This window comes from Cetorhinus maximus, chromosome 11 (assembly GCF_964194155.1).
Source record: "Cetorhinus maximus chromosome 11, sCetMax3.hap1.1, whole genome shotgun sequence".
Classification (NCBI taxonomy): Eukaryota; Metazoa; Chordata; class Chondrichthyes; order Lamniformes; family Cetorhinidae; genus Cetorhinus; species Cetorhinus maximus.
In genome coordinates this window covers 108290362-108313232 of record NC_135889.1, presented here as the reverse complement: position 1 = coordinate 108313232, position 22871 = coordinate 108290362, and the positions used below count along the sequence as shown (strand labels likewise).

Sequence of the window (22871 nt, the reverse complement as noted above, 5' to 3'; positions counted from 1 at the left end):
CCTTAAGATGAAGTAAACAATTCAAGTTGTCAGTTCTGTCATGTTGGAAAATAAGTCACTATTGCAAAATTGAACAGTACAGAAGGAACACAATACAACAAAACAAAGAAAACAATGAAATAACTCAACAGATATGATCAGAAATTTGGTCTGAAAACTGTACAACTTTATTTTGTATTGCTTAAAATCTGATTTCTTGAACAAATACCACAGTTTATTTCAGAATTCAAAGAGTATGTTTTGTTTGCTCTTTTTCACCTAATTTCTCCTATACATTTATTTATTCAAAAATTAAGCTAACAGAATGGCTGCAGGAAGGAAATAGTGCATTATTTGCTGTGATTACTCAAATTAGAATGTATGCAAATTAAGTCAGTCTGATGAGACCTACAACTTAGCTGGAATATCTAGACTTCTGGTGTAACACAGATTTCACCGCTGTTCATTTTTGTTGTGTTGTGTGCGCGCTCACATTTGTTCCCTTCTTTCTTTACCCAGACCATAATAAAATTTAACAATAAATTAAAAGATTGGTATCAACTTTGATGCTGGAAAGAGTCTAGGCCTACTTTTTGTGATGGCCATATTGAAATGTTCTTCCAGAAATTTTATGAATACAGTATATTTTTCCAAAAAAAAACCCAAAAAACCTCTCTCTCATCAACATAAACAACTGTTATTCTGCAGGTAAGAGAGAACCTCAATCTGGGCTGACTCAGATGATGGCATTTCTTGATCTCCAGAAAACCATTTTGTCATCACTAATTACACTGGCCAATATATTTCTTTGGAGAGTCCAAACATTGCAGTATGAACTCAAAGAACCCAAACTGTAGATATAATTTACTGACGGTCAACACTCCATGTTAAGTATAGCTGAGGAAATATATATATGTGTATACATATATATATATATATTTATGTGTACATATATATATATATTTATATATACACTGCATCACCATGCAACACTTCATGCGAGGTACCAATTATGGTCACAGATGGAAACCACTGAGAGAACAGTGTTGTCACAGATACCAGCCAGAATACACAAGATGGGGACAGACAGCTGGTAACAGAAAACAAGCTGCTTACCCTCAGCTTTAGTGGATGTGCCATCTTTCAGCAAAAGAAAATAGGGAAGGGAGGACAGGGAAATGTTAGTAAGATTAGCAAAGATGGGCTCACTAGTTTAACCCATAATAAACAAAAGAATCCTGTGGAGCTGTAATACTTCTCCAATGCTATGAAAGGCATAAAATATGGGCACTAATAGCAAAAAAGGAATCAAATCAAAATTATTTTCTCCAATCAAGTGAAATAAAATCAACATTCTACATTACATAATTATCATGATAATTATATAATTCCATTAGTGCTCTGCCTGAAAGCAGGCCCTTGGCTTATTGTCTAATGATGTTTTATCCTGAGCAGCTTTTCTTGGCAGTTTTTGAGTGTGGTGGCTTGCCATTGCCTTCCACTCTCAGAGGCAGGTCCCAAGTTTACCTCAACTGTAGCGAGAACTGAACCCATGCTAGTGCTGTTATTCTGAACAACACACTAGCTATCTAGCCAACTGAGCTTATCAGCCCCCTAATTATATAATGCATTGCTTCATTGAAAATTCAAAAACAAACTTAAGAGATCAAAGTCTTTGACAAAAATTAACTTCCAATTGCGTTTTTTTTTTAAAAAGGTGGTGACAAAGTTTAGTATTAAATATTGCAGGCTGTCAGGTTCTTGCTATGTTTCATGGCTTTTGAAAATTCTCTTTCAAAAAGGTACATGATGATTGACACTATATATAATGTTGAGAGCAATCCTTCAGCCTTTATTACAAAGGGATTGGAGTATTAAAATAAAGGAGTCTTGCTGCAATTATACAAGGCTTTGCTGAGATGACACTTGGAAGAGTGTGTACAGTTTTGGTTTTCTTACATAAGAAAGGGTATGCTTGCCTCAGAGGGGATGCCACAAAAGTTCACTAGATTGATTCCTGGGACGAGGGGTTGTTCTATGATGAGTGATTGAGTAGACTAAGCCTATATTCACTATAGTTTAGAAGAATGAGAGGTAATCTCAATGAAAAATGTAAAATTCTTGATGGGTTTGACAGTGTGGATGCTGGGAGGATGTTTTCCCTGGTTGGGGAGTTTAGAACATGGGTTCACAGCCGCAGAAAAAGGGGTCGGCCATTTAGGCTAGATGTGGAAACATTTCTACACTCAGGAGGTTACGAATCTCTGGAATTCTTTATCCCAGAGGGCTGTGGGTGCTCAGCGATTGCAAATATAAGTCAGACATCAATAAATTGTGCGTGCTAAGGGAATCAAGGAATACGGGATAATTGGAAAAGTGCAGTTGAGTAGCGAACGAGCCAGGATCATATTGAAGGCAGAGCAGGCTCATAAGGCCGAATGGCCTATTCTTGTTCCTATTTCTTAAAGCTCTAACCCAAATTCCACAATATATAGCATTTGAATTTTGATTAATTTAGTATATTCTTTTGCCACAAAATATTTTTCCAGAGTGGATTCAAAATACAGCTTGTCTATCCATTTAATGGTTTCCACAAAATCTTATAATATCGGAGTTAAGAAAGCTCCAAATTGTTGCTCGTGGCAAAACCCTAAAAATCTATCAGTCTTTTTATTAGCAAATGTTTCTGGCTCAGAGAGCCAGAAGTGCCTAAAAAAAAAAATGTTCCATGGGTTTGATATTATGCTATACTTAGTTCTTTTGACACAACCCAAAAAATACCTGGATTTCAAAATTCCTTGAAAGCAAGTCCACTGAAACAGTTGATAGGTGAGTTTTCTCTGGTAGTTGTTAACCACAACACAAATAGCTTAACCCGTAATGAGATATCACTTGCCACTGGTCACCTGTTGAAAACCTATCACTAACCTTTTCAAAAACTGTATCACAAAACTTTGCCAAGTTTTATACGCCTAATATATTGACATTGAAACCATGGACCATTCCTGGCTATTTCAGCAACTGATTCTACAGCAAAATAGAGGGTCATTTGTCTGAGAATACTCTTGCCCAGAAAGCAGTGGAGGCTGGGTCATTGAATTTATTCAAGGATGAGTTAGATGGAGTTAAGGATTATGGGGGCAGACAGGAAGGTGGAGTTGAGACCACAATCAGGTCAGCCATGATCTTATTGAATGGTAGAAGAGGCGCAAAGGGTTGAATGGATTACTCCTGCTCCTAAGTCCTAAACTCCTATTATGTTCCTTAAAAAAAATCCCAGGAAGGTGTCAACATTCTGAATTTAGATTTTAATAGTTTCCAAATTCAAAATGGAAGATTCTGTTCACAGCACTTGAAATCCTAGTTGACCTGTAAGGATGGCCCTATTATGGAATTGTGGTACATTAACAGTTCAAAAAAAAAGTTGCGGTCTTCTTAGTCTTTACCTAGAGAAGCGTAGGACCCTGGAGGTAAAGCTGCCGCTGAGCTGAAATGTCCAGGCGTGTTACTTGGAGTGGCTGTCAAGCGTGACTTGGCATTAGCAGCTGCATTCACATCGATATCACTGCGAGAACGTTGCAGAGCTCCAGTGTTAGACACAGACTTCGTACTGACTGTTGAAGCTTTTGCACCAGAAATAGGAGAAAGGGTATTAAATCTTGGGTAGTAAATCTCATATGCAAATGTCAAAGGTAACAAATTTGAAACATTCATCCAAGAAAAGTGGGAATAAAAAAAACAAACCTTAAGCCATTTACCACTTTATTGCAAAAGATTTATTATTAGTCTGCCTTGTATGGAGCTACCTTCAATGTCTCTGGGTGATTTATGGACAGAAGGCTGAATTGAAGTCTTCCCCTGCTACGGAACAATCCTCTATTGACACTAACTGCAAACTAAAAGGCCTAACAAACCACTCAAAGGCTGGATTCCCACAAGATAGGCCTTCATGCAGCTGAATCTTTGGTCCATTTGATCTCATCCCTCCAGGATACCAACCATAGCATGTCATTACATAATCAAGCTACTTTTTAAAACAAGTTATGCTTTGACCGCGTTCCTCGCAACACATGTCAGCTGTTAATCACATTGTGCATAAAGAAATACTACCTGGCACTTGTCAACAACCTTGAAATGGTCACCTTTGTCCCGCTGCCCAAGCATATCTTGTTGCTCGTTTCTTTTCTCTATACGATTAAGTATTTTAAATGCTTCGGATATCTTTCAACAAGGTTGAAAACTCTGTTATCTATCCCCTCATCATTCATCCATTGTACAAGGAAATTAGAAATGAATATCATACTATAGCAGGACACTATGTTTAGCATTAACTCTTAATTAAATTAATTAAGCAATTATTTCAACATTACATTTTTATTCCCACCTTACATGTCATCCATTAGCCATGATTCAGTGGTTAGCATTCTCACCCCAGTCTGAAGGCTGTAAGTTCAAGTTGCACTCCAGAGACTTAAGCACATAATTAGCCTGATAGTACTCTAATGCAGTAGTGAAGGAGTGCTGCACTGTCAGGAGTGCGGTCTTTCGGATGACAGGTTCAACCAAGTATGTGCTCTAAAGCCAACATAAAGATCTCATGGCACTACCTCGAAGAAGAGCAGGTAAGTTATTCTGGGTATCCTATATTCATCTCCCAATCAACATCACATAAACAAATTATCTGCATATCATCACATTGCTGTTTGCAGGAACTTGCCACACTTCAAAAGTACTTCATTGGCTTAAAGCGTTTTGAAGCATCTGGAGGTTGTGAAAGCTGCTATATAAATGCAAGTGTTTCTCCTCTGTACATTTGACTTATTGCTCATATCCAAACAATAGCTCCAAATCTCTCTCAACTTCCCTTTAGCAAGTTCTAACCATACATGGAATATAAACACACATCTTCTCCTTTCATTTGTTTGCATTGAACTTAATTCAATACCGGGTCAACCAAGTTCAAAGCCTACCTTGCCTACTTTATAAGATCTTGCCTGTCTACTGAGCTCATAGGTCTTCTAGCTTAGTTTCATCTGCAAATTTAATCATGAAAATCCAGTTTACTTAGGCATAACACAGCAAGAGGGTTCCCAACATGGATTCCTGGACATTTCAACTCAACACATTCCCACATTTAAACCCGTCTCCACTTCCTCCCCTTAGCCAATTGTTAATACATACTCATAAATTGTATTTTCAATACTCAGTGACTTTAGTTTGTAAAGAAAGTTCTCACATGGTACTTAATCAAAAGTATTTTGCAAGTCAAATACACTATATCAAAGGATTTTCCTCTTGAAATGTGGGAGATCGCTAATGTTCTTGATTTCTTTGTGTACTCGCTTACATCTCTGAAACAGTAAATAATTAAAGTAAAATATGCCTTTCCTTACCAAAATGGAGATGTCAAGGCAAAAAGTAATCACTGTATTACTGAAGCATTAGAAACTATGTGAAGTGAACACCATTATGCTATACTGTAATTTCCATGGATGGTTGCCACTGAAGTCAGATCTATCAGTTACAGAAGAAAAAGGGGAGTGGATATTCAGCCTTTACAAGGGGGTTAAAGTAAGTTACCAAAAGTTTTGTTGAAGTAAGACTTTAAAAGGTGGAGAGTGAGCTAGATACACTTGGGCTTTAGGCAGAGTTCCAAGGAGCAGAACAGATTGGCCAAAGTTAAGGTAGAAAAGTGGAAGGAAAATATAAGAAGCTCGTAAGCTGTGAGAGATAACATAAAGTTGCAACAATGGGTTGAGGCAAAGCCAGAGTGTGCTTTGGGGTGAGGTGAAGGATTTCAAATTCTATCTGTTGGAGGATTGGAGACCAATATAGATCAATAATGTTGAGAAAGTTTGGTTGTGTAGGGCACAGGATACAGGCAGCGGAAGTTGTAGATAATCTGAAGAGATGGAGGTTTGCAGGCTACCAAGAAGAGCAAGGGCAGGAGCAAAGTCCAAAGATGATGAAAACATGAATAAAGGTTGGCATGAGTGAGGATACAGTGTGGACAGAGGTGGGAAATGTTATGGAGGTGGAAATAAGCAGTTTCGGTAATAGTTTTGATAATAGATGGTACACGGTGTATCAAATGCAAATACACATAGGAGCTTGTCAAATAAGAAATCTATGAAGGGGGAAGTATTGAATTAAGGGAAGGAGAGGGACCATGAAGATAATGTTGGGGGTTGTGGGGGGGGCGCAGAAATTACTTTCCTCAAACACAAGTTGTGGTCTGGGAGGAACATTTCTGCTGCTTCAGCTATCATGCCAGTTTGTTTTATGTTGGTTGATGATGGGACAAAAACAAAGGAACCTCTTACCTCGTGATACAGTGCTTCCAGTAGGACTGCGCTTTGTAGACAGGGGGCGGCTGGAAAAAGAAAATATATTTTGATAACACTTTCAAGTCTGCAGACAACACGCACATACATGCATACATAAAATATAACTCTTGCCCTGGCTCAGAAGGTGCAGAGTTAAAATTCCACTTTAGTTTAGGCACACAATCTGAGTTTACAATATGCAGGTCGAGTGTCCTTTAGCTGTAAAACAGAAAACCAAACCCATCCAACAACAGCACTTTTTGGAATCTCATCGACCTTTAGTGCAGGAAGTCTCTGACCGAAGCTGACACAACCTGAGACAAGCGGACACAAACCTCACTGACCTCACCCCACCTTTAACGCAGGAAGTCTAGTTGTTTGTCTCCACTGTTTACCTCGTGATTTTTGTCTGCATTGTTTACTTTGCAAACTCTCTCCTACAAGTAGAATCACAATTGGTGCCAAGGGTGGGAACTTATTTCAGGTACCCTATATTTATTATTCAGTGGTACATCTTACTTTTCTAGCCATTTTATTTACTTTAGACTATAGCTAGCCTAGGCTTTGGCTATTGTAATGTAATTAGGCCTAGGCCTACATGCGGTGTCTGAAAACTAAAATGATCTGAAACGCAATCAGCCCCAAGGACATTGGATAAAGGATACTCAACCTGCGTTATATTACTTTTACATGATACTGTAAATAATACAGTAGTCATACTTTTAAATCAAAACAACCCAATCCATAATGGTACCAAATAACCAATGTTTTGAGAAAGTTGAAGTAAAGAAATTGAAGGCATGGCTTTATACTCCACAGTTTTTAAGCTTAGAATTCAAATACACCATAGTTCTTACTTTAGACTTTCTTGTGAACTGGATGATGAGCGATCAGACTGTGGCAAGGAAACAATACTGTCTGAATTTTTCAAATGGGACTGTAGAGGTTTCTGGTAGGCAGGTTCCAATGCGTTAAACAAAATTTCAGCTTCTCTGCTAAAGTGACTGTGAAAATCCCAATACACTCTAAAAAAAAAATGAAAGACACATGAATATTGAATCAGCATTTACTGCAATAATAACAGAAAATGCTGGAAATACTCAGCAGGTCAGGCAGCATCTGTGGAGACAGAAAGAGTTAATGTTTCAGGTCGATGACTTTTCATCAGAACTCAGAAAAGTTAGAGATGTAATAGGTTTAGAGTAAGTGGCTAGTGGGACAAGGACAAATGAAGGTCTGTGACATGGTGGAAGTTTGAATGACAAGGAATTAGTCTTACAGTAACAAAGAAAATGGTGATGGGGCAAGAATCAAAAGAAAAAATGTGCCCGGAGTAAGCGTGTTATCGTTTGAAAGCAAAAATAGGAGAAAACCGAAACGTACAAATAAAAGGGGACAAAATAGGGAGAGACAGTTTATGGTCTGAAATTGTTAAACTAAACATGGAGTCCAGCAGGCTGTAAAATGGCAGCACATACTGCAGTCCATCTACATACCTTGGTGTTAAATACATGTCGCGTGAAAGATGCACAACCACACCTGTTGTTTGCCAAATGACAAACATCCAAATTGCTGCCACAGACACTTCACTGCACTGAATATAGGCTTTTCAACAAAAGGAAGGAAATTTCAGCAAAGGAGTCATCTAGAAAACTCCTGCAGACTCCCCATAGCCAACAACCATCGCAATGCCAGAGGTAGCGACATAGGTACCTGCCTTCTCTCTTGGCTGGGTAGTGGTGCATGACCCCGAAAGGAAAGGGAAAAAAACATTTTTAAAAAGCTAAGCGAAAACATGGGAAATGTATAAATCAATTCAGGATAAGTTTTGGCAGACATTTTAAACTGCAATCAAACTACTGAATGCCATTCACTGCTTTTCCGATTTCAAAGCAACACAAATGTTCCTTCACTAAAAATATGCAAAACATTAAAATGCTACTTAACAATTTTCTATTCCCTCCCCTGCCCAACCCACACAAAACCTCTCCAACTCCATGTAACAGATCACTTATATATTAGTCAGTCACTCAGCAACTTAGAACACCAAAGGAAATGAAAACACATTCCTGATGTTGCATTTCAAAAGATTCAATTCTTCCTAAGCGCACCCCTCCCCACAGTCATAAGCTCAAAAATATAACCAAGGTTATCGATGTAAACTTACTATCTGGATACTAGGGAGCAGAACATTATTAAAAATGTGTATTAATAAGGTGACAGCAGACTTATGCGTAATCTTAGCAGCAACTTAGCATTGTACTAGGTAGTAATGAGTACAGTCACAGAGGCATCGTCCTTCTCGTACCAGTTTCCTCTTTTGAATATCAAAATAAAGCTATCTTCCTTATTGGGAAATATCTTTATTTTTCTCCATTTTTTAAAAAAAAGACCAAGAATTGTTCTCAGATCTAAATGGCATCTACTTCGCTGGATCTTTTTCAGTACAATTTCCTTTCTTCTGCTTCATTCAAATGAAAGCCTGGTCATTGAGTTAATTATAGGAGCAAATACTGATCTGTTTCCCAGCAGATGTGCACACATGTTCAATTACAGGAGGGGTGGCTGGACAGATCAGATCTGGAACAAGAACCTCACTTGATTTTCCCCTGCTTGTCTTATGGGTCGAAACCAACTGCAGCAGTCCTCCAATTACCGAAGCTGAGGTCAGCTAACTCAGCATAAAACAGGATCAAACTTGATTTCATTCTAGTTAGTACAGCTCAACTATTTGCTGCCTTAGCCAATTTAACAAGAGAATACATCCCAGCACCGTGGCTGCATTGTGTACAATCAACAGGATGTAATTAGTAACTCTGTAGCATTATTTCAACAGCACTTCCCACCCCATGACCTCTAGTATGACAGAGGAAGAGGGGAAGAAATGTTGTGGGAATACTATCCCCCCCCCACTCCAGGTTTTCCTGTAAAGTGTACACATTCCAAACTTAGCCATATATCACCATTCCTTCATAGTCACTGGGTCAGATTCAAGGCTCCGTAAATATTATCACCAAATGAGTCCTTCCAGAACTGCAGCAATTCAAGAAAGAGGACACTATCACCTCTGAGAAACTAGGGAAGAGCAATAAATGTTGTCTTGCCAGTGTTGAACAGATCCCAAGAACAAAACATTTTTAATCAAACATTTCATCCAGCACAATTAAGAAAAATCATTGGCATTGTTGAAGAAACTGACATGAGAAAAGTTACCTTGGACCTTTACAGGGAAAGGGTGGGGCAGAATGTTTTCGTTAGGACACGCCTTACTGACAAAACAAAACTCACGTAATTCTCAGCATGTTTCTTATTTCTAATGTGTAACGTTGTGCCAAATATGAGCAGCTTGCACTGACAATCAGCCTTACAGGATCGACCTCTCTGTTGCTGTCCTATTTCCAGGGCTTGAAAATATGTATTGTAAACTAAGGCAAAGACAACATTCCAAAACAGTAAGCAAATTAGATGATCAATCTGAACTGAATACAGAATGACCAATGTTGTTGTCAATCATTATCTAATGAAAAGTTTAATATTTGGGCTTTAATAGGTTAATGGCATGTGAATCAAAATGTATTTTGGAAGCTTTACAGTAATGTCAGGTAATGAAGAACAACTTACTTTCGAGCTTCGAGTCTAACTTCTGAATCTGCATCATGGATACCCTTCTTGATCGTTTCAGCCAGAAGAGTTACATGTCTAACAAGAGAGAATAAAATTACAAAAGCCAGAGTCTCATCTCAAAACTAACATTTAATCTGTCCCACTTTATAGACAGAAAATATAATCCAGGATAACCACGATTACATTTATGCACAGCCAGCAGCATAATCCCTCCCAACTTCAATTTCATGTCACACTGTCTTTTTAAACAGAAAGAGAAAAATAAGCCTCAGAAAGCATTTTCAAAGACTTTCCCTCCATTACCATGGAAACAGCACTGCTACCACATTCAATGCTCTTGCCAGTCGTCTAATTTAAATTTTTTAAATCCCCAAGGTCCTCACTATACTCAGGAATATATGTTTTCAATAACCTATTTGTCTGCCCATAAGTATTTACAATTGTAATCATGACCAACATCTCTCACCTATTTAGTTCAGTTCAGATATCACTTGCTATATGATGCAGTTCAAAAGGTTGTTTCCACTTTAAACTACACTTAATAGTAACCAAAAAAGAGCTACAGCCTATTCAGTAGAAAGGGCTCCTTGGTTGTTTACTTACTTTTCTAGTGACTGTGTTTGCCATTCCAGTAGCAGTCGATCCAAAAATTCAAATGAACGCCTGTCAAAAGAATTGCTTAATTTTGTTGATAAAAGCATCATCTTATCTGTAAATAAGGCACTATCAGTAGAAAAACGCCAACATTTCAAATAACTACAACTTAACTATACACATCCATCTTTTATTATACAGTTGCGTTTCAAAAATGATAAGGTTTACCATAGATTATGCCTCAAGAAGATTGTTTATGGTCTGGGAATGAATAAGAATACCACACTCAAATTTCACACACGTGGCAAATGCGCCAGTATTTACGTCTTCAAAACCGTTTCACAACTGTATCAACTGAGCATCATTAAATGCAAAATAACTAGGTCAAATCATAGCATTACAATGACAAGTAGCAGTACTCTGCATAGGGGGGAAATCTAGTTAATTACTTATGTAATGGTCTGAAAGTTCCAGTGAAAAAGTAGGAACTTCTCAATAAGCAAAAAAGCAAGACTTTCATTTATATCATGTTTTTCATGGCCACAGGGTGCCCCTAAGTGCTTTGTAGCCGATTAAGTACTTTTGAAGCATAGTCACCGTTGTAATATAGGAAAATGCGGCAACCTCTTTACCCAGAACAAGCCATCACTAACAGCTATGTGATAATAACAAGGTAATTTGTTTTTTAGGATGTTAACGGATAAATATTGACCAGGAGGTGGTCTGGGAGAAGCCTCAGTTAGAATACCATGTGTTCCTTTGGTCTTCTCACATGCTGGATGTGATTGGAAAGGGTGTAGAGGAGGCCGTAAGACTGATTCCCGCTTTGGGGCAGAATTTTGCCCTTGGCGTGTGGGATTGGCTGGGGCAGGCGGGAAGCCGCCTGCTACCCGCTATCGGCAGCGCTCTGCGATTTTACGCGGGCAGACCAATTAAGGCCTACCTGAGGCACGATGCTGCCTCAGGAAGATGAAGAATTTTCCAAAAAGAATAATAAAGAGCAGAAAAATGTAATGAAACGTGCCCCCTCATGTGACTCTGCCACATGAGCAGGGACATATTTTTAATTACAAAATTAAGTTTTCATTTTATTTTATTTGTATTTGCTTTTGGAAACCTCATCCCACCCGTGGTTGAGGTTTCCAAAAAAATGCAAAGGCTGCTTGGCCTTTTCGCCTGCCCAACAACTGTTAGGTTGAACAGGCAGTGAAAAATTCAGGACAATTGATTACTTAATGGCCTTAACAGGCATTTTAATTGTCGGCAGGCCCGCTGACCAAACTATCGCACGACTACACGTTGATGTCGGCAGGCTCTGCCGACGTCAACACTTGTCATTTCACGCTCGGTCGGGTGCTAAAGATTCTGCCCTTGAAGTATTTTTGATAATGGTGGTAGTGGGGGGCTTTGGGGAGGTTTGCATGGAAGAATTTTCCAGATTAATTTTTCCCTGATTGGCCTGGGTTTTGAAATCTGATTTTCTGTCTCTCCTGTGTATGGCATCCGAGTGGAGAGTGATACATAATTGTGACAAATTGTGACAGACAGGGCAATGGAATGATGGGTCTTTCCCTGTCTCTAATTTTACATTTTGTAATTGTTTGTGTGATATGGTTATGTTTGAAGCTGAGACTGAATTCTGAAAATTTCTTCAGTTTTCTTTAAAAATTAGATTTAGATTTTAAAAAGATTTTTTTTAAAAATCTATCGTTGCCAGTTTAGAGGGCAAGCAGCAAAATAGCTATTTTTAAGCACTGCTGTATAAGCCTCCCCTTCACTGGCCTCCTGAATCAAACAGCCAGCGTTACAATAATATGAACTGGTATGAAACTGAATTCAGCTCTGAGTCAGATGATTTGTTCCAAGCCATTGTTGTAATGCTTCAGATGATCAAGTGTGAAGGTAAGAATTTGGAAATATACTGGGAGAAAATATTTTTCATATTAACAGTTGAAATAAAACTAGCGCATAAATGGCAAAAATTATAGTTCTGTATTCATTGTTATAAGAGAAAACAAACATATTGACATAAGAAATGTTTCCCACTGTTAAGTATCCCACGGGAACACTGCTAACAATACAATTTAACAAAATGCAAAAGTTACCAATTTTCTTCATGAACGACAGGACTATAAGTTGAAATGTTTTGCATTAGATGATTAGAATTTCTTTTTGTACAATGGATGACATTTCCCTGACAAATAAACACCAGTTATATACACCTAAATTATTAAGACTTAAGTGTGAATGAAACCTTTCATGTAGAGAAAGGCCAATATAGCTAGTCAATATTAACTACAAATCATATTGGTTATGTATCTGAATCTATTGGAAGATGAAATAAATTACACAAAGGAGAAAAACGTTAACGTGAATGCAAGCTTGAACAGGAACGTAAATGGTTAAACAGGAACATTTCACACAATTTTCTTTTTAATTTTAGTTTTTATCAGAAGATTGAGGTTTTGTTAAATTTAAGGGAGGTTTAATAAAGAGTTAATCAAAGAGGAAAGCACTTTCAATCTAAAGTAGTTGCACTAACGTTACCAAAAAACAAGAACTGATCAACTTCTTCCAACTCAAAAAACAAATAAAAATCCAAATTTTCAGAATCAGAAAGCAGTCGGCTGGAGATTCAAGCTCCAGTCAATTCTGAACTTTGCAATTAAGAGCAAAACTGCCATCCAGGAAGGCTGCTGATCCCTATTCAGCACAATGACAGCCAGCCAATGTTAGGCTCAGCCTCCTCCGACAAGAATAACTTTCTGCATGGAACACAGATACTTGCTGTAACTTCAGCCTTAAAAGCCAAGTGAACATATTTTTAATCTGCATATGTTCTTCAAACTTAACTGGTGAAGATGTAACATAAGACAAAAAATTGGTTTTCTGTCCAAAATGGGCAGCAAGTCAGCAAAACAGTTGCTTCACATGCCAGTTCACAGTAGCCAGAGGACCGATCGAGACTGGGCTCAGGTCTGATTTGCATTAAACAGTCAAGCTGCAGACACCAATCAGCCACCCCACAGAGCTCACTGATCAAAGACTGACCAATTCTGATTGGCTCCAATGACGAGGTGACCTGTAGGTAGATTCTGACAGGGAAGAGGGGTTAAAGCAACAGGCATTGAGACTGGGGTGGAAACGGCCTCTTGAATTATTGTGCAGGCAGAGGGATGCTGTGGCTGCTCAAGACCTGAAACAACTTTGTGGGGAAAGTTCTGCCTATCTACAGTTTTCAGCTCTGCAACTGGTGCATTTCTAGGAACACTGGCGCATGAGAATGCAATGCAAATTTAATTCCTCTACCTTTCACTTTTTATCCTAAAACATAGGCGAAACAATGCTGGATTTTCCACCACATCAATACCACATGAAAGCAGTTAATATACCAACACATCACAATTTCAAACCTACCTCCGGACTGCCACAGACTTTGATGCACAGTTGCTTGAGATAATGGGTATTAATCTATGGAAGTGCGTGTGCTGAAAAACATTTTTTTAAGATTAGATCCAATACAGAGTAAGCATTAAAATTATTTCTCTGAGGTTACTGGGATGCATGTGTTCATGATAGATCTTGCCTAAGCCTACTTTCTCCTGATCAAACTTAAAGCTACTGTACATTTTACAACAACAGGAACACAAACTGAACACTGCTGATAGATTTACAGCTGCACTATAAAAGAACATATACACACTCATAATTTCCCCTCTTATACTAAAGGTTAATCATGTAAATAATTATTTGCCCGATTTACAATGGCAAAAAATCAAAGTGACCCACGAAGCAGATTCCAGGTGCATGATTTTCCTGCGGGCTTCAGGACCCCACCATCAAGCTCAAGTTGCTTGCACAATTTGGGAAACAGTCACTCACTTGTGATTTCCTCCAAATTGCATAATTAGTGTCCAAAGAACAGGCTCGCCATACAATTAAAGATGCTGGGTGGGCTCTCAAAGCTGGAGGGCCAAAAAGAGGCTCAGCTTGAAAGCAGCAGGATGCCATGATAGGTAAGTGAGGGACAGGGCACTCCAAAAAGGGCTCTCCTCAATGTTTTCAAACTTAAAATAAAAAAAGGCTTTTGGAGCTGGTGAGAGCTGGAGAAGGAGAACCCCTCCACAGGACGGCCTATGGCTACTGCTGAATCCAGGCAAGCAGGGAGAGCCTCTAAGCCTACCAAAAACGCTGGTCGCAAGGTCTACTGCTGGAAGGCTTTCTCCAGGTGGCTAAATCACCCCCTGCCGTCTTTATAATGCAACTAACCATCTGCAGGGACATGGAGGCTGACAGAAAATTCCAGTTGGCCTCCAACAACAGCAGGCCTTAAAAGACCCTTATGCAGCTCAATTGGCTACTTGCCCTACCACTCAACCCTCATCCCACCTTTGGAAAAATGGCCCATAGACTGGATGGAGACGGGAAACCCGCTGCTGGCATGATATCCCACGCCCACTCGCCTCGGTTCCCCACCTCTAGTGGGTGCTAAAAATACGGGCCCAGTGAAGTTACTTGGAGGCCTCAAATTTAACTTGGCACCCACTTGCCAATTTAAATGTGGTTGACCACCATTCTATCTTCCTTTCAGAACAGGAATCAGCAATGATAACAAAAACATTTTAAAAAGTACTAACAGGGCATTCTTAAAAAGAAAGGAAGCATGGCTACCAGTGTACGTGTCCACTATATCTTTACCATATGCAGCACATTTAATACTGAACTTGGCTTATGCCAACTGGTGTCAGCATTAATTGGCCATCATTTCTTTTTTTAAAAAAATAAGAACACAATAATACTTAAATTTAGCCCAATATTATTTGAAATTTTTAATCTTTTCTGAATTATAAGGTAAGGAGCAGGAGGTTAGAGAGGATTTGAGGAAAATTTTTTTCACCCAGAGTGTGGTTGGAATCTGGAACACACTGCCTGAGGGGGTGGTAGAGGCAAGAACCCTCACAACATTTAAATAGTATTTAGATGAGTACTTGAAACACCATAGCATACAGGGTTATGGGTCAAGTGCTGGAAAATGGGATTAGGATAGATAAGTGCTTGATAGCTGGCACAGACACGATGGGCCAAAGGGCCTTTTTCTGTACTATATAACTCTATGACCTTCTCAATATAAAAATCAGTTTGACCCAATTCCCTTCTATTTCACAATTTAATTTCTACCTCCTTTTTTCCTGAATTCGTTAAATCCATTAGAAAGATATGATTCCTATAGGGTTCAACTGATCTCCAAAACATGTCCCAATTTGCCATTCTTCGCGTGTTGACAAAACATTTTTGAGAGCTGTTCAACTCTGAGGATATAACAGACAAACCCAATCCACCTTTTCACTTGACATTCACCTACATTTCCAGCAAAGGTTGCTTGCTGATCAATGCTGGTCAACTCAAGCAGATTTCTCCTACTAATCCACGAACCTAGATCACAATCGTAGCGGATCTTGGGCTCGCTAACTTAGGAGACCAGGATTCAGAGCCTGGATCTGCCGCTCACCTTAATTAAATCAGTTATCAAGTGAGCATTCTGATACCTAACTTAAATTGAATTCATTTTGGCAGATTAATATTTCGGGTCACAATGTCAAAAAGGAACACATTTACCACTAAGCAATTTTAAGTGGCTTAACAAGAATTTCCCAATTTGACTATTAGCAAAAAGATGAATAACTGAAATTTTGAACTCAGCTACTTACTTAAACAGCAGGAAATTTGTTTGTTTTTTTCCAAAACTGAGACAACCAAAAGTTTGAGAGAATAAGTGCACTCACTGTATTAGTTTGAAAGAAATTAACCCTAGGAAGTAGCTGATCATAGAGTTGCTGCTGAACAACTGCAATGGCAAAGCAGGAGGACCCAAGACCACAAAGTTATGGGTGCAATTCATAACTACACCAGTGCGAATAAAATACTGACCTATCATGCAGAGACGTAGCTTCAAAAGAAATGCAAAACAAATGCAAACACTGAATGAAAAGTTTCCAGTATAATTTGGAGTAACAAGAAACTGAGTTTTGTTCCTAAAATTTATTTGGGTTAAACTGCTGCTTTTATTAAAAAGACACTTTAGCTGTTGGAAAGAGAAGCTTCTCTGAAATTGTGCATTTTTAGAGGAAAATAAATCAAATATTGACACAGAAACAGGTGCATGTTTTGTGTACTTACTCGAATAATTAATCTTATAGCTGCTATACCAGATGTGGCTATAATTTTGGCACTATTAGGAACAAGGTTGAATAGTGTTGGCATAATGGCTTCTGCACCATGATCAAACCGATTTCCCAGAATAGATGAGAGATGCCTAGAAATAAAAAGAGAAAAGTAGGTTTTAGGCTCAGACATCTGTAGAGAGTTTAGCAACAGGTCCCCAAATATGAATAAAAATAAAGGTTCCAATAAAAACAATGCACCATTGAAAACTCATTTAGTTTTAAGTAACTCCGAGTTACTTCTGTAATAGCACTGGTTTTTAAACAGATCTCCAGTGGTATCACTCATGGTATTGACGATGTTCTGTAATTAAGAAGTCTGTATTGTTAATGCCTGTACATTATTGCATTGTAAGATATTGTGTATGACTTCATGGCTCTTTCTACAAGATTAATTTATGATGTACTTTTAACTTAAAAAATGCACATCTCAAGGTACTCTCAGATCGACAGAGGCTGGAATTTTCAGTCCCAGTAGGTGTCAGAGATGAGTGAACAATATGGCTGGAAGGCCAAAAATCGGTTTCATGATGTTGTAAAACCAGTTTACAATCATCCGCTCCAACCGTCAATGGCAGGCCACATTTCCTGGCAACAGGATCATCATTTTCATACATCTGCGTCAGACATGAGTGAACAATATGGCTGGAAGGCCAAAAATCGGTTTCATGATGTTGTAAAACCAGTTTACAATCATCCGCTCCAACCGTCAACGGCAGGCCACATTTCCTGGCAACAGGAACATCATTTTAATACATCTGTATCTAATTATAATCCCCGCCTGCCAGAATCATCTCCCTATGCTGGATCACCTGGGCACTCACGCCGATGTACATAACTGTACATAAGCGACATGCACCTGGCGAGCTGCACTTCACACAGGACTTGAGGTTTGTTTGCCTTCCTTGCTACGGGCAACACTCGCGGTCATCAGCAGTAGGCTTCGCAGGCAGCACCACGTCACTTTTAGAGGGGCTCATGAGCTGGTCTCCACCTACCAGACCATCCATAAGGCAGGGGTAGCTTTTCAATAGCTGCAGGGCTAGGATTTGTTTGTGAAAGGAGGAGAGGAGGCCACAGGCAAGGGAAGAGACTGCAGGACAAGGGAGGAACTGGGGGAGGGGGGATATTCTAGGATGAGTGTGGGGGCACATGTTGATCTGTAGAAGTGCCCTTGTCATGAAGCTATTAATGTGATGTCTCTTGAGCTGGCAATAAGTGAGATGCCAGTGCACGTGTGATGGCCTTGAGTGCGAGAGTTTAGAGTGATGAGATAGGTTGCCATACCCTGGCGGCACAGATGAGGTCATTCATCCTCTTTCTGCACTGGATGGCCAACCTCTTTTGTGCAGCGTTGGTATTGACCACCACTGTCACTGCCTCCAAAGCCGGAGTGGTGAGATTGCTGGACCCCCTGCAGCCACAGCAGAGGTGAAGGACATCATGATAGCCTCCAAAAGGGGTTCCAGAGATGGGTCACTGAACTCTTCCTGGCTTTCAGGGCCATGTCTTCACTGGAGTAGTCCTGGGCTGCAAGCATCGAGAACCGTTTGCATGGCTGCAGTTTAGATATGGCACCTGGAGTGAGGAAACGGTGTGGTAATAGCATGGCGGGTAATTCAGAGGTCGCCCACCAGCGAGTCAGCGTGTTTCCTGTAGCTGCATAATTAATGAGGCGGAATTGGGCCGATATGGCGTGAGAAGCCGCCATTGTGGCCAGCAGGTAAAATGTCCTGCCTGTTACTGCACCCAGAGAAAATAGGCATTGGGAGAATTAACATATTCTTCCTAAAATAATGCTATGGGATCTTTTACATTCATTTGCAGAGACAGGTGTGACCTTGGCTTATTCAGTTGTTGCATTACAATGTCAGTCAAGATGATGTAGTCAGGTCTCAGTAGGACTTGAACTCATGACCTTCTGACTCAAAGCTGAGAGTACTATCAGTGCGACCGAGGCTGATGCATTATACTAGTCAGAAGATATTCCTAGCTGTTCTAGTGAAAAAGCAGCTTACAAGAACTTGCCACCTGAAAAGGAATTACCCAAGCAATTTTATTTGATGGATCAATTTTCATTCAGACATCGTATTCCTAATTCCCTGGCAATTCCAGAACTTCAAAGTTGCACTTCTTCATGAGCCTCAGTGTCCGGGAGTAGAGAATGTCAAACGCACAAGATACAACAGTAACATTTTGGTTTATGTGAAGCGAAGTACAAGTAATTTCCTTCTGGGGACATCAAGAGGGAGGGAAACTGGGTTGTCAGCAGTTTTGTCAAAATTGTGTCAAAGGAGCAGATGATGGTTCTCTTGCTTGAGGTGACCACAGCGAGGGCACGGGATAGATGGGAGACGCAAGCAGCAGAGCAATTTGAATGGCTCATATTTGTCCTCAGTAACAGAGTTAATGACAGAGTAGCAGCACAAGGTGAGCTCAAGTCTTTCCCTCTAGTAACATGTCAAACAGAGGCAAAAAGGGACAGCAATTGGGAATTTGAAATTGCCATTACAGATAAGCAGGGATTAGAGTGAATGAGTGAGTTCTTTCCAGCGACACAGGCAAACAAAAATTGGGTTGGAAAGCGATAGGGAGATGAGTGCTCAGGGATACAAAGCAATGCTTCGAGGTGGCCTCATCAATGATTGACATCACAGGAATTTAGAGGCCTCAATAGATGGCTAAGTCAAGTGGTGCCCTAAGTGTTAGGAGAGCTTTTAGATGGACAATGAATTCAGAGGCTAGAGAGTTAAAGAAGCCAAGATGGAAAGTAAAATGGATAAATTATGGGGTTTCACTTAACACAGAGGCTGAGGGCACATGTTGGGTGGGGTGGAGCAGCAGTGTGCAGGGAAAACTCAAATGAGATGATAAATACACTATGGTTTGCAAATCTAATAGTTTCTACCTTGTTTGCACAAACCAGATCCCTAAAATAATTTTAAAAGTTCATTAACAACAATTAAAATTCAGATTACATGATTGACAATCAAATGTAACATTTATTGCAATTGGCAAGGTTTGATCATGTTCATTACTTACCCCAATGTTATACAAGCTTCACGGACAACTTGAGAGCGCAGATCTTTTGCTGATAATTTGAATGCTCCATCTAAAAGTCGTAGATGTTGAAAGAAACTTTCATGTTCTGATGCTCCGCCCAGCATTAAAGACCTAACCTTTTTGAGCTGTCAACAAGAAAAGTTGTCTTACATATAAGTTACCAGTCTATTATAAAGAGGAAATTAACAGCAGAAAATTTGGAATGGCAGAGGCTCACTTAACCCCTGGTTTCTAAGCTTTCCCCAAGTGTGCAATAAGCAGGCTATCCTGGGCTCGCCTGTTCACATGAATCTGCTTAATAAAAATTTTGCAAAACTAAATGCAGCTAAATTTTAAACCATTTATCCATCCCTATACCTCCATTATTTAACAACACTCATCTGTTCTCCATAGAAGTTGGCACAGTCTCTCCTCAGCAGTGAATTATAGACTGCTTTTAACCTCCTAGTTGTTCAATCTGATTGGCTGCTTATCTGTTAAAATCACTGCTGCTACACACCAAGAGATTCCCTTGACTTGACGCCAGATTTGAACTGCTGTCAGGAAAAGGAACTACCATGCAACAGAGAACGTTAGATCTTTATGGTCAACTTTCTTCAAAGTCAGCAGCAAATGCCATTACTTCACCACTGACTGCCAAATCCAACATAAAGTTTTCCTAAGAGGCTACAGGAAGGAAAAAGAAAACAGAAGAGGAGAAAAAAAATCCTCATTTTCAGTTGTATTGTAAAGTAAATACTGAATTCTTCCCCAGTGACTGATAGTTTTACATTAATTACAATAACACCATTATCTAGACTTATACAGGAGTTCATTTTAAGTTGCATTTTTATTATATAAAAAAAAGATATTATTCAATGCCAATTCCACAGTTAAGATAAAGTCTTGAAAATTCAAAGCAAACAAATTTTTTAAAAGGCTTGTGCAAACCTTGAATACGTACACCATAAGTGAACAGCAGATCTGAAGTTCAAAACACTTACAGCATTTACTCGCTGCTCCCAGTCATGCTTATCATCTGATAAAACTTCTCTAATTTTGTTGATGGATTCTTCGAGGTCTCTGTTGGAATAAATCTAATAACAAAATAAGTTGAAGTTAATGTGTTTAGTCAAATTTTAGGCTTTAGGCAGAGAAAAATCATTGTTGCTTGTTTCATTACATTCAATCACTGAAAATAAACAAAACTGAGCATTTGATTGAAATAATTTTTAAAAACCATAATTTATTGCATTTGTGATCATGAAACAAATATAGGCCATGAATACTATTTCAACAGGTGGAAAATAAAATGTCACATCTGTTGAGTAGCAGATTTTTAAAAAACTATTTCACCGTTCTGATAAATATACTTAATTATATAAAATTTATATACAAAAAAAATTAATGTCAAGGTGACCAGAGTTGAAGCCTGCATGCATTTTACACAACTATTCTGTTAAGGGCAATTTCATGTTTCCCTCATAAACTAAGTATTGCACAATTAGTGCCTGATAAAACAAATAATTCAAAAACACCAAATAACCTCCAGTGTTGATCAATTAGTGAAACTGTTTTTGTTTTATTTGTTCATGGGATAAGAGTGGCACTGTCAAGGTCAGCACTTATTGCATATCTCCAATTGCCCCCAAGGAGGCAGTGGTGAGCCACCTTCTTGAACCGTTGCAGTCCATCTGGTGTAGATATACCAAGTGCTGTTAAGAAGGGAATTCCAGGTTTCTAACAATGCCAGTGAAAGAACAGTGGTATAGTTCCAAGTCAGGATGGTGTGTAACTTGGAGGGGAACTTCCAGGTGATGGTGCTCCCACGTATCTGCTGCCCTTGTCCTCTAGGTGGAAGATGTTGTGGGTTTGGAGGTTGAAGTCATTGGAACTCTAGCAAGTTGCAGCAGTGATTCTTGCAGATGCTGCACACTGCTGCCACTGAGAGCTAGTGGTGGAAGGCCTGGAATGTTTAAGATGGCGGATGCAGCGCTGATCAAGTGACCTGCTTTTTCCAAGCTTCTGCAGTACTGCTGGAGCAGCACTCATCCAAGCAAATGGGGAGTACTCTGTCACATTCCTGACTTGTGCCTTGTACAAGATGGTGGACAGGCTTTGGGGAGTCAGGAGGTGAGTTATTCGCCACAGGATTCCTACTCTCTGGCCTGCCCTTGAAGCCAGGGTATTTATATAGCTGGTACAGTTAAGTTTCAGGTTGATGGTAAATTCCAAGAGATAGATAATGGGGGATTCAGCAAAGGTAATATCACTGAGTGTCAATAGGAGATGGTTAGATTCTCTCTTGTTGATCACTGCTCAGCAATTGAGATGCAAATGTTACTTGCTCTTATCAACCCAAGCATGAATGTTGTCCAGGTCTTGCTGCATGAAGGCACAAACTGTTTCACTAACTGAGGAGTTGCAAACCCATCAGCAGCCATCAGCTAACATCCCCATTTCTGACCTTAAATTGGAGGAAAGGTCACTGATGGAACAGCTGAAGATGGTTGAGCCAAGGACACAATCTTGAACTATACAGTGCTGACCTGGGGCTGAATTGAGTGGCATCCAACAACCACAACAATCTTCCTTTGTGCTAGGTATGACTCCAACCAGCAGAGTTTTTCTCCCTGATTTCCACTGACTTCAATTTTACTAGTGTTATGATCCCAGCTGATGTTACTACTGGACAAGCCTGATCCCTGGGTGGAACCTGGCTTGACAGATCCTAACTTTTATTTTTTGTTTAGAAACATGGAGAGTAGCTACTGAACAGTCAGAGTCTGATGTGCTTTTAACAAAAGAATAAAACATTTATTAAACAAGAAAAGATGAATTATATTACACTAATCCTTCACACACAACCATATCTTTACAGATATATACAGATTCATAAGAATAACACAAGTTACAAAATCTCTCTTATACTCTAATATTCACAGGAAGTGCAAAGTTCATGTAAACCAACAGGCAACTTGTGTTCAGACACACCACACTCCAAGATCAAGTGACAGATGCCACCCAAGCAGATGCTATGGATCTCTCATCAACTTCCCCCCCAGATGCTCGTTACACAGAGTCA

The 22871-nt window shown here is 39.4% G+C and overlaps 1 protein-coding gene across 4 annotated transcripts in view; it reads right to left on the bottom strand.

The window, feature by feature from the left end:
• clasp1a (cytoplasmic linker associated protein 1a) overlaps window positions 1-22871 on the bottom strand; it is a 316093-nt gene that overhangs the window by 126424 nt on the left and 166798 nt on the right. For all 4 annotated transcript variants that reach the window (XM_078552573.1, XM_078552570.1, XM_078552571.1 and 1 more), the window contains exons 11-19: window positions 20791-20883; window positions 19787-19932; window positions 16701-16836; window positions 13941-14011; window positions 10533-10592; window positions 9927-10004; window positions 7163-7330; window positions 6303-6352; window positions 3426-3602 (exon numbers count right to left, since the gene is read on the bottom strand). In XM_078552573.1, coding sequence (XP_078408699.1) covers window positions 3426-3602; window positions 6303-6352; window positions 7163-7330; window positions 9927-10004; window positions 10533-10592; window positions 13941-14011; window positions 16701-16836; window positions 19787-19932; window positions 20791-20883 — 979 coding nt within the window. The remainder of the gene's footprint in view (window positions 1-3425; window positions 3603-6302; window positions 6353-7162; window positions 7331-9926; window positions 10005-10532; window positions 10593-13940; window positions 14012-16700; window positions 16837-19786; window positions 19933-20790; window positions 20884-22871) is intronic.